This window comes from Leptidea sinapis, chromosome 39, assembly GCF_905404315.1.
Source record: "Leptidea sinapis chromosome 39, ilLepSina1.1, whole genome shotgun sequence".
In the NCBI taxonomy this organism is placed as follows: domain Eukaryota; kingdom Metazoa; phylum Arthropoda; class Insecta; order Lepidoptera; family Pieridae; genus Leptidea; species Leptidea sinapis.
In genome coordinates this window covers 3,749,061-3,761,410 of record NC_066303.1, presented here as the reverse complement: position 1 = coordinate 3,761,410, position 12,350 = coordinate 3,749,061, and the positions used below count along the sequence as shown (strand labels likewise).

The window sequence follows — 12,350 nt, the reverse complement described above, 5'->3', positions numbered from 1 at the left end:
TTAAGCGCTTTCGAATCGTCAATGTGAATATTTCTTTTAAATTACTGAATCTACTTTAAGTTCTACTAAGAGGCCCTAGTTGGCCGGATCCGAACTGTCTCCTTTTTTTGATCGAATGAACAAGAGCTGACTTCAATGAGTCTAGGACTACGTCTTTTGAATAGGTGTGCTGGAATGAACGTGTTAGCACCGGCGCGGCGTCAACTCAGGGGCACACGTTCTAAGTACGATGGGAGAAATGCCATCCGTCTCGCTCGCACTAATTTTAATAATACCTACCGCCAGTTGCAGAAAGCATCCATAAAGTTAATGTTTCATTAAATATAATACCGTCACTTTCATTTTCGTTTTGCATGTCAAATATAGCATGTGATATAACGAAACATGAATAAATATAAATGCTCTGAAGATATTCTTTCTACAACTTCGGCGGTTCTGACTTCTAAATTTTAAAATAGGACTAAGGCCTTGTATCTAATACCGTTAAATAAATTAAAAAAATAACTTTCTAAAATATTATTTTGAATTTGAATTTTCTGTTCTAAAAAGTCATGTATGTATCTAATTGTAAGTATTGAACTTTTTCTATTATTTATAAGTTAATATGATATTTTATAAGTAAAATAATGAGCTATCGACGCCATAAAAATATCAATTATCGATGCATATTGAACACATACTGGAAGAATAGCTATTATGGACATAATATATCAAAGGGATCCAGTAAAGTTGTACATTCAAGATATTTACCGCGCTAAGGCAACAGAACATAAATATGTTTATAAAATATTCGGTAAAAGTTTTAAGAACATTAGGATACACGGTGTTGTAACGGAAATGATCCACAATAATTCTAACTCAATGATTTTAGAACTAAGTGACCCAACTGGATGTGCACAAATACACTATGACACTTCCAAATGTAATACAAGAATTAATTCTTCGTGTATGAATGATTTAACACGTAGCTTTGCTAAAGCATCAAGGATGTCTTGTGATGATGTAGATACTATGCACTTCATGTTAGATAAAATAGAACAGAAGTATAAAAACCCAGTTGATTTTGAAGAAGGAGATTTCTTATCAGTTCTAGGTGATATATTTGTAGAAAACTTGAAAGATATCAGAATAATTAATGCATATGAATGTAAAAAGACAAATGTAGACAGGGATATTGTATGGCTTGAAGAGTTGAGATATGTCTATGATAAATTATATATCAAACAGGGGATTTAATAGATTTTAACTTTAATAAATTATAAAAAAAAAATGGACTAGAGAAGTAACAGAGTTGTATGTAAGGGATGGGAATCATAAAAGAGAATGACAAAGACAATGGCCCAAGCAAGAGGCTAAGTGTGTGAATAGCCCAGCTAAACTAAGGGGGAGACCAATTAGAAGATGCACAGACAAGATTAAGAAAGCAGTAAGTAGGTAATAGAAATATATGGACTAGGGCAATGTAAGATGAGACAAGTTGGAAAGAGTCGAAGGAGATCTTTGCCAAAAGGCAAATACACAGGGAAACGGATGAACAAGAGTTGAAATGAAAGTAAAATTTCAGAATTAAGTTTTGTTATAAGTAAAGCATTGTCTGAATAAAGGCCATTTTATTTATTATTGATAATTATATAAATATGCTTTTTCTCTAGATACTGCCAAACATCTGTTAATATAAATAAGTATATAAGTTATCTACAGAAATAAATGCAGCTATAGTATAATTTATGTTATATTATAATTAATAAAGTTATCAAAACAAACCAACATGTAGTAAGAATTAACTTAACTAAGTGGATTTATGACCAAACAGGCAATAATTATTAATAATTATGTTTTAATATTATAAACTATTCTGATACTAAACATTTGTAAATAATGCTACACTACACAAAAGTTCTCAATATTTATACTTACAACATAAAATGTACATTTATAATCTCTTTAAAAATATTCAGAGAATTAAAGATAAGGATCTAAAGAGGTTTCATTACAATTTTTGTTGACTTAATACTTTTTTTTAATTAAATAACTTGATGCATGTTAAATTCTGTTATTAATAAAATACTAGTTGATTCTCCAATTTCTTACCCCATTTTGATTTACAAGATAAAATAATATATTAAGAAAATTTCAAGATCTGTGTGTGGTCTTATCTCTCTGACAGACGTAACAGATTAACCAATATATATTCTATCTTAATAACAAAATATATATATTGTACAATGCCACTATGTTTACCATAATTGCAAATAGATAAATATTTCTATAAGCCTTGAACATTGGCTCTCGCTCACACTACAAGTGAAGATGAACATGTGCCCCTGAGTTGACGCCGGTGCTAACGCGTTTATTCCGGCACTCTTATTCCAAAGGCGTAGTCCCTGACTCATGGAAGTCAGCCCTTGTCCATCCGATCCAAAAAAAGGAGACAGTTCGGATCCGGCAAACTACAGGCCTATTGCTATTAACTAAAGGCCGGCAACACTCTTGTGATTCCTCTGGTGTTGCAAGAGAGTGTGGGTGGCGGTGCTCACATAACACCAGGTGACCCGTACGCTCGTTTATCCTCCTATTCCATAAAAAAAAAAATTATCTCCCTGCTCTCCAAAATCATGGAGAGCATAATCAGCCGCCAGCTCTTGGTATATCTAGAAGGTCACCAGTTGATCAACGACCGACAGTACGGCTTTCGCCATGGTCGGTCGGCAGGAGATCTTCTGGTATACATAACACATAGATGGGCGACGGCTATTGAAAGCAAGGGGGAAGGCCTGGCAGTTAGCCTGGATATAGCGAAGGCCTTTGATCGTGTATGGCACATGGCGCTCCTCTCAAAACTTCCATCATTTGGGCTTCCCGAGAGCTTGTGCGAGTGGACCTCCAGCTCCTCACTGGGCGCAGCATACAGGTCGTTGTCGACGGATATTGCTCGAACCCGAAGCCCATGAATGCTGGAGTGCCCCAAGGCTGTGTGCTATCTCCCACGCTGTTTCTTCTGCATATCAATGATATGTTGGACACCTCCAACATACATTGCTATGCAGACGACAGCACTGGTGATGCCGTATACACGGGCCATGCAGGTCTCTCTCGGGAAATCGTCGACCAGTGCCGGGAGAAACTTGTGTCTTCTATCGAGTCCTCTCTCGAGAAGGTCGCGGAATGGGGTAAGTTGAAAGTTGTCCAATTTAACCCCCAGAAGACTCAAGTTTGCGCGTTTACCACTAAAAAAACCCCATTTGTCGTATCACGCTCTTCGACAACACTTCCCTTAAAGCCTCGCCTAGTATCGGAATACTTGGTCTCGAAATCTCGAGCGATTGCCAATTTCGTGGCCATCTGGAGGGCAAAGCCAAATTGGCTTCGAAGAAGCTGGACGTCATCAATAGAGCACGGCAATACTTCAAGCCGGCCCACATTCTAGCGCTCTACAAAGCGCAGGTCCGGCCACACATGGAGTATTGCTATCATCTCTGGTCTGGCGCACTCCAGTATCAGCTCGATCCATTTGACCGCGTGCAACGCAGAGCAGCTCGAATTGTCGGGAACCCAGTGTTCTGCGAACGGCTGGATCACTTGGCGTTGTGTAGAGACGTCGCTTCATTGTGTGTCTTCTACCGCATTTATCACGGGGAGTGTTCCGAAGAGCTGTTTAACCTGATTCCTGCCGCAGAATTCCACCTTCGCACGACTCGCCACAAGTTAAAATATCATCCCCACCACCTGATGTGTGGCGGTCCTCCACAGTACGGTTTTCAAGGAGCTTTCTTCCGCGTACTACAATGCTGTGGAATGAGCTTCCTTGTGCGGTGTTTCCGGGACGATACGACATGGGTACCTTCAAAAAAAGCGCGTACACCTTCCTTTAAGGCCGGCAACGCTCTTGTGATTCCTCTGGTGTTGCAAGAGAATGTGGGCGGCGGTGATCACTTAACACCAGGTGACCCGTACGCTCGTTTGTCCTCCTATTCCATAAAAAAAAAGATGATACGTGTGACAGTAAAAGAGTATTATACTGAGTCTACAAGTTGCTGATCTTGAAAGTACCCCGGGTTTTGACTTTTGAAAACGCATCTTTCGCTCCACAAGGAGCTTGGAAAGTTGGAAGGATTGCAAATTGTTTTTACGGCAATACACAGATTGGACAATGAAATAGTTCCATCTAGTAGTACAAATGTATGGTGCCAATGACTTGTTGTGGAAAAGAAAATCCCACAATGAATGTATGATAAATATTTAAATATAATTGATTCATTCATCAACATCTTTTTTGTTTAGAGTTTTTATGAATTAGATGATGAATCAATGACAGCAGCAGCTACCAGACCATGTGCAACCACATTTACAAGCAAGTTTAGAAGAAATAACTGGTTTGGCCATCAATAATTTATTAATTATTGAGATTCATGTATAATAGAAGATCCAAGTTGTTTGTACCTAGTAATAAGTTAATAAAGTTATGCCTTGTAAAATATATCCTGACATTTTAAGAGATAATTTTCCCATCGTTCCCGGGCGGATAAAACCCACGCTACGCCACTGTAACAGTCTTAACGCAAGGTTGAATCAGGTATTCAATTCATTTCAATGCGGCCGCTCCTATTTTTTGCATTTGTAGCGGGCAATGACAAGCTCGATGTGAAGCATGCAGTCAGCAACACTGCTTTTGCGATTGCCTGCCATGCGACAAAATAAATAATAAAAATTGCTGTCAGCAGTAAAAATCAAACCAAAGCTAGAGTTGGCTCAAAACAAGGTCTTAGTAGCCGAGCTATAAACACCAAAAAATATTGTTTATTTATTGGGCCAAATGTCAAGCTGACTGCTGATTACTAATATTGTCAATGTCAGCTCACAGCTGTCCAGCTGTTGTTTCTTTACATGAGACGACACTGGTTGGACCGAATAATATTTTTATTTTTTAATTAATTACGATTGATATCCTATTGTACTCTTAGCAGTCCGCAAACAAAAACATCAAAAATTAACAATCTACGTTGTTTCACACTTTAGCCTCTCGACCCATATTGATCATTAAACCTGTAAGTAATGGACAACTTTCTACTACTACCGGCGTAACTTGTTCATCTTGTGAATTGATAAGATCTTACTAAGGCACAATATACTTCAGAAACTTTGATTTAATATTATTTTCTGTTTAGAAACATGGCTGGTGAGGGTTTTGCACCGCAAGAAATTGAAGCATTATGCCAAACTCCAAACCCTTCTACCAAGGTATGATGACATATTACATTATACATTTAATAGTCACAGTAAACTCAACTACGCTTGGATTAATGAACAATAAGTTGAATTATCATTTAATTCAAACCTCCTAGAACGCGAAAATAATTAATCAGTTACGATGTAGCAATTCATTTGAAGATCTTACGTATTATGTTATCTTTGATAAGTAGGTACATAAAATAGATACATACAGTTCACATGCCGTATGTAGTGATGGTATATGATCACCACAACCCATTCCTCATCATGAGCTTACATAGTGTCAAATAAATAGACACTGTGGTGACAGTGATATAAATAAAACAAATGAGAAAAGCAAGATGACACATATTTAGAAAAATCTACATCCAATCTTTGAAAATAGTCATTTTGCACCCTGTTCATCTTGCAAAAATAAAACTCAGTTGCTCAACTGCAATGAAAACAATTTTTGAGCAGTAGTGAGTTTTTAGCTTCTAGATTTCTTGCTTAACACAAACTTAACACTTAGCTTAATGCAACAAAGGCGCAAGAATGATAGTAAAAAATTCACTAAAATTTCCAGGACTTCATGTTTCAACAGACAATGTATCGCATCAAAGACCCTAGGAAATCAATTCCATTTTACACTGGTGTTCTCGGCATGACACTGCTCAAGCAACTGCACTTCCCTGAAATGAAATTCTCTCTGTTCTTCATGGGCTATGAGAACCCAGCAGATATTCCAAAGAATGATGCAGACAGAACAGCATGGGCAATGAGTAGAAAAGCTACATTAGAGTTGACCTAGTGAGTATACCAAAACGTATGTATCTATCTGAGGATTAATATCACCTGCAATCAAGTTAGACCTTATATATCTATTCCAACTATACAGGTTATAAATACCTGGATAATTAATTCCTCAATGGACGCCATGCAATTAACAACTATGTTTATTTTACAATAGTAGATTTTTAGAGTATACACTGAGTAGTTAGCTGTTTTAGCTAATTTTATTTTATTAAGTGGAGAGGTGGTAAACCCAGTGGAATCTTCTGTTTTTCTTGGTATTACTCTTGATTCCAAATTGCAGTGGGGCCCCCATATTGAAGGATTGGCGAATAGGCTAGTTCTGCAGCATATGCGGTTAAGAAAATTAGACAGTTAATTGACATAGACACGGCGCGATTAGTATACTTATAGTTATTTTCATAGTATTATGTCCTATGGTATATTGTTATGGGGCAGTGCGGTCAATATTACTACCATCTTTGTGCTGCAGAAGAGGGCTATTCGCGCTATTTATAACCTAGGTCCTAAAGAGTCATTAAGAGAAACATTTTAACTGTTGCTTCTCAATACATTTTTGATAATGTTCTGTATGTTCATAAGCACATTGAAGAATTTTCCAGAAACTGTGTCATTCATAATGTTAACATGAGGAACAAACTTAAACTTGTTATGCATACTACTCGGTTGGGTCGAGTTAGTAAGTCTTTTGTTGGGCGATGTATATGCTTCTACAATATGATTCCAGAAAATGTACAAAACAAATATGTAACGAAATTTTAAAGAATTGTTAAAAACGTTTGTGTGGGAAAGGTTACTATAGCATAAACCACCACGGAATGGGAATACAGCGAACACCCTCAGGCTCTTTAATTATAAATGTTTATTGTACGATATCTCATTGTAATCCATATTTTATATAAAAAAAGCCCGCTGAGTTTCGTGCGCCCATTCTTCTCAGGTCTGAGGCAGTCTCTTTTGAATGGGTGGTAGTTTTTGACGTTCAATAAGTGATTTTAAATCCTATTTTGAATAAAAATATTTGAATTTGAATTTAATGCATATGCCGGTATGTATATGGATAGTTAAGTCTTGGGTAAAATCTGTATTACGCTCAAGTACATTCTGCTTTTTACTTTGATCGTGAGGAAATAAAAAAGATAACCGTATAATTGTAAATTTATTTGAGGTTGTACAACAGAACCCCACTTGCTTTTATCCTTATAAACCTCTCGCGCTTCCACTACATTCATCACTCTTTTCATACCTGCTTCCCGGTTCTGGGTGGTTCGGACCTTTCCTTTTTTCAGAATGTCCCTAATTTGGTCGACGAATATTAAAGTCCTACGAAATATTTTGTGACCGCGACGACACACGCTTTCCTTTCATACCTGCTTCCCGGTTCTGGGTGGTTCGGACCTTTCCTTTTTTCAGAATGTCCCTAATTTGGTCGACGAATATTAAAGTCCTACGAAATATTTCGTGACCGCGACGACACACGCTTTCCTATGTTTGATTTCCTATATTTGATTTGTCATTCTTTCTTCACTCATTCGCTCCACTCGCTTCCTCTATTATTTATTTATAATTTAAAAATGAAGATGGACATGGATATTCAGGTAATATTAAAGATTGGATATTGAAATTGGCGGTTAGGGAGACGAAATGAAACCAATGATAATGATAACAGTATAGATTATTCAATTCACATAATTATTGTTAACTGTAACAATGAGATAATACCATTTTTTAATGATAACCTTTGGGAGTTTGGATTGTTAAGAGAGCGCGCGGTGACACGATACCGAGGCGATACGACAACATTACGCGCGCACGCCACATTACCACTCCTCGAGTATGTATATAGAAATACGTGGCACGACGATAATATTATACATATACTAGCTGACCCAGCAAACGTTGTATTGCCGATATTAAAATCGCGATACAAAAGTAACTGTTGATCGTAGATGGGTGAATATTTGAAGTTGTATGTATTTTTTAATGCTGACTCATAATCAAACAAATTAAAAAAAAATGCCAAGAAAATTAAAAAAATAATGCCAAGAAAATACAAAAAAAAATTGGCGTGTGGGTCCACCCTTAACATTTAGGGGGATGAAAAATAGATGTTGTCCGATTCTCAGACCTACCCAATATGCACTCAAATTTCATGAGAATCGGTCAAGCCGTTTCGAAGGAGTTTAACTACAAACACCGCGACATGAGAATTTTATATATTAGATATAATGATATACCGCGATTCTCTCGCTCGCTCGTGGAGATGGCGCCTTAGAGTTACAAGGCATCTTAAGTCTTGGGCTTTTGTTATATTTTGTTAATTTCTATAACTAGAAAGATGAATGTTTATTTAATACATATAGTAGGTAAACATAAATACAAATAACTTAAAATAACCTTATGAAAGAGATAAACAAAAACTGAAACATACTATATGTGCCATGTAACTCACGCGTAAGAATTCCGTAGGACATGAACATTTGTAAGGCATTAACTATTTGACGTTTGAGTATGTTTGTTGCATCACTTTACATATTATATTGTAATTGAAATTTTGATTTTTGAGATTTGAGATTTGTAAAACGATGAAAATGTAAATCTTGATTAAAAAGAGTGGCAATGAGTTTCTTGCTACTTCTTCTCATTAGCTCAACCCTTTACGAAGTAGTGGAAGATTCAATCATTTTTATTTTATTTTGACATTCATAAGTGTCATATCCGTGACCTACATGAATAAAGTGATTTTGATTTGATTTGATCTACATCTCATTTGTACGTGAAAATGGCGCACTTTTGGCCCTGTTGTCACATTAAGGCGAAGAGTAAGCAGAAAACACGCAAACATGGTGTTTTTAGACAAGTTTTGTGATGAAAGTATAGCATTTCGAGCTGTGAACACTACTTAATCCTGTTACACATATCCTTAAGTATTATTTGTAGGTTGCTTATGCTTGCTGTTGGTTATAGTTAACACTGCCGAGCCTTTTTGAACTACCACTTTTCTTTGAACTTAAACAAGCTTTTTGGCATGGCGTGACGCATTTTTTTGGTACTTCTCTCAGAAAAGTTATTCTTATAGCTTGTACTTTTTTGTGTAGGTTCATTTATTCAGATTAGTAGTGAATAACGAGGATTGTAAGCATATAAACTGTTTTCCACGCAAGAATTTTGAAAATTTTGGTTTTGTTACATAGATGGCGTGCCGGCAGCCGTGAACTCCTATCGCTCAAGGTCGCTGGCATTTAGTCTCGCCTTAACGAAATGTAGTGAAGTGCTACCATACGGTAGCACTTTCCTAGGTGTTGATTTGGTTGCTGATTCTGTTTTTGTTTAAAACTGTACAATGTTATTTAATTTTTCCAGTAATTGGGGAACAGAAAATGATACAACAACATACCATAATGGAAATTCTGATCCAAGAGGTTTTGGTCACATCGGTATCCTGGTGCCTGATGTTGATGAAGCCTGTTCTAGGTGAGCATATAATACTTCTAAATAATTGTCATTTTTCAATGATTATTTAATTAATGATCACCATTTGATCGTATCTCACCACACACAATCAGCTCAACACATCGATAGACGCGGGGAACCAAGGTGAGGATACCATAGATTGGGACCGCCCTCAGACTATTAATAATACATTTTATTGTACGATTTTACATTGTAACCATATTTTTATAAAAAAAAAGCCCGCTTAGTTATTGCGCCCGTTCTCAGCCTTCAAGACCTTTTCGAATAGATGGTAGTTTCTCACTCACAATAAGTGATATTTTATTCTATTTTGAATAAAATATTTGAATTTGAGGGGCTGAAAGTATGACCTTTCGTGCTATGTTGTCAGTTAAAAAAGTAAAGAGTTACAGTTATCCGGATGTACCTACCTAATTGAAGTAAAACCGCTTTTGGGACGTTAGGGAAAAATCATCAGAGTGAATTTTTACGATGCGCGCGCACACCGTCACGCATATTCGACACCCTGACGTTAGCTGGTCAACTAGACCATTTGTATCATACTTCAGCTACCAAGCCTATTGTAACTCATACGTCTACTAAACCGGAACCAATGGACGAGAATTAAATAAATTTTTAATACTACTTCTAATATGGAAAAAAAAACATTTCCTTGTTGTTTTAAAATATTTTTTTTGGGTTAAGAGCATGTGACATATGTAAGCAATAGCTACTGCCTAATATTTTAGTGCTTTGCCTACGGCTTTACTAGGCATCTTAACATTTTAAGGTTAATGCAATTACTTATACAATTACAATACAAGAACTGTGCATATTTGTCCGGGGCGGTATTGCCACCAATAGAACGTTATGTGGCTCCCACACTGCTTTTATAATATATATATAATATGTTTATAAACAATTTGAAACATTCGTGTTTATTAGCAAGTATTAGTACATACTTACATTTGATCGCATGTAACACAGAGCAGCTCTAATTGTCGGGGACCCAGTGCTCTGTGAACGGCTGGATCACTTGGCGTTGCATAGAGACGTCGCTTCATTGTGTCTTCTACCGCATTTATCATGGGGAGTGTTCCGAAGAGCTGTTTAACCTGATTCCTGCCGCCGACATCCACCTTCGCACGACGCTCCACAAGTTAGGATATCATCCCCACCATCTGGATGTGTCCTTCACAGTGTGGTTTTCAAGGAGCTTTCTTCCACGTACTACAAAGCTGAGGAATGAACTTCCTTGTGCGGTGTTTCCGGGACGATACGACATTTTTTGAAGGTGCCCACCTTCAAAAAAGGCGCCTACACCTTCCTTAAAGCCCGGCAACGCTCCTGTCATTCCTCTGGTGTTGCAAGAGAATGTGGTCGGCGGTGATCACTTAACACCAGGTCACCCGTACACTCGTTTGTCCGTTAAAGGTCTTTTCCATAAAAATAAAATACTTGAAAAAAAAAACTTTGTAGTACGTAGTTTTGCAGAACTGTGTATTAAACTAAATTTTAATACTTAAACATTTCTATGCCAGTATTGTGGTATGCAACTACAAATTTTAAGAACAATATAACCACGATTCATGCAAATAAATAAATTTAATTTCCTTTTAAGCTAATTGTGTCTGTATGTGTAGTTCACATTAATAACATCATATTGTTATCGGAATAATGTGTATAAATTTAATTGAATATTATTTTAATTTCAGGTTCGAGGAACAAGGCGTGAAGTTCATTAAGAAGCCGCAAGATGGCAAGATGAAAGGTCTCGCCTTCATTCAGGACCCCGACGGATATTGGATCGAGATATTCACAACAAAGAGTGTTGCTTAACTCTTTTTTTATAAATCAAGTCTATATTTAGGGTTGCCTGCCTCTACTATGAATGGGTACGCTAACATATAACACTAATATACTATTTTTATATACCAGCCATACTTAATCATACATAACACAAAATATAAATACCTTATATTTAATGTAGCATAACATAATATCCTACAGCAACGTGAAATCCCATACCGAGTCAAAGGTTGCATATACAAAGTTTATAAAATTCATATAAACTAACACTAAATACATCTAATTCTTGGTGCTGAGCAATAAGGCCATTAAGCAAGGCAAGTAACGAGGTAAAAACATACTGGAATGGGCAATGAGTCAGGTTAAAATATAATAAAAAAGTAACATATTGTTTGAGCAAAACGTCGTTTTAAAAATATAAATGCATGGCATTGTTTTATTAATCTGTATTCTTTATTAATACTCACTAAAATCAGATATACTCTACTTCATCCTGAAATAGTTGACAACCCTGTTTGACTTACCTGTTACATAATCAAAACCTAACCCCACAACAAGGTAGTGCAATCGTAAATTCGAAGACTTAGCACTCCAGTTGCGTACTAAAGATAATTTAGTTCATTAAACTTATTACGAGCAAATTAGTGTGCAAGCGATTCGTTGAACGAACGCTACCGCTAAAAGGTCAATGACCGTTATTTCTGTTTTACGAGCGACTCTAAAGCACTTACAAAGGATATAGTCTATAGAACACAAGTTATTCTAATATAATTTTTTTCCACTTTTATACTGTCGTTATATGTTTATTCAATAATATGAATTATATTCTGCAAAATGTTATTTAGTTATTAGATTGAATAGTTTTTATAAGAATAAATGTTTATATTGAGTTGATGTGTGTTTATTGACCATTATTTTGTTTGTTCTTCAATTTATACATACTGTTCAGTTTGTATAAAAACTGAACCTAGTAAGTGACATGGCAGATTTACTCCTATATCCCTTCTCATTCCGCAACTAAATTCAAAATATTTTGTCCCTATCCAACATCCTAATATGATGCAATC

General features: G+C 36.3%; 2 protein-coding genes across 2 annotated transcripts; both read left to right on the top strand.

The window, feature by feature from the left end:
- Positions 1-507: 507 nt before the first annotated feature.
- On the top strand, positions 508-1,603 carry LOC126976201 (uncharacterized). Its single transcript, XM_050824454.1, has one exon. It carries the CDS (start codon positions 697-699, stop codon positions 1,234-1,236), a length of 540 nt encoding a protein of 179 aa, XP_050680411.1. The 5' UTR covers positions 508-696; the 3' UTR covers positions 1,237-1,603.
- Positions 1,604-4,858: 3,255 nt separating this feature from the next.
- Positions 4,859-11,474, top strand: LOC126976202 (lactoylglutathione lyase). The gene is made up of 5 exons (XM_050824455.1): positions 4,859-5,045; positions 5,166-5,238; positions 5,795-6,018; positions 9,385-9,495; positions 11,190-11,474. The coding sequence occupies exons 2-5, from the start codon at positions 5,170-5,172 to the stop codon at positions 11,311-11,313; spliced, it is 528 nt and encodes a 175-aa protein (XP_050680412.1). The 5' UTR covers positions 4,859-5,045; positions 5,166-5,169; the 3' UTR covers positions 11,314-11,474.
- Positions 11,475-12,350: the final 876 nt, after the last annotated feature.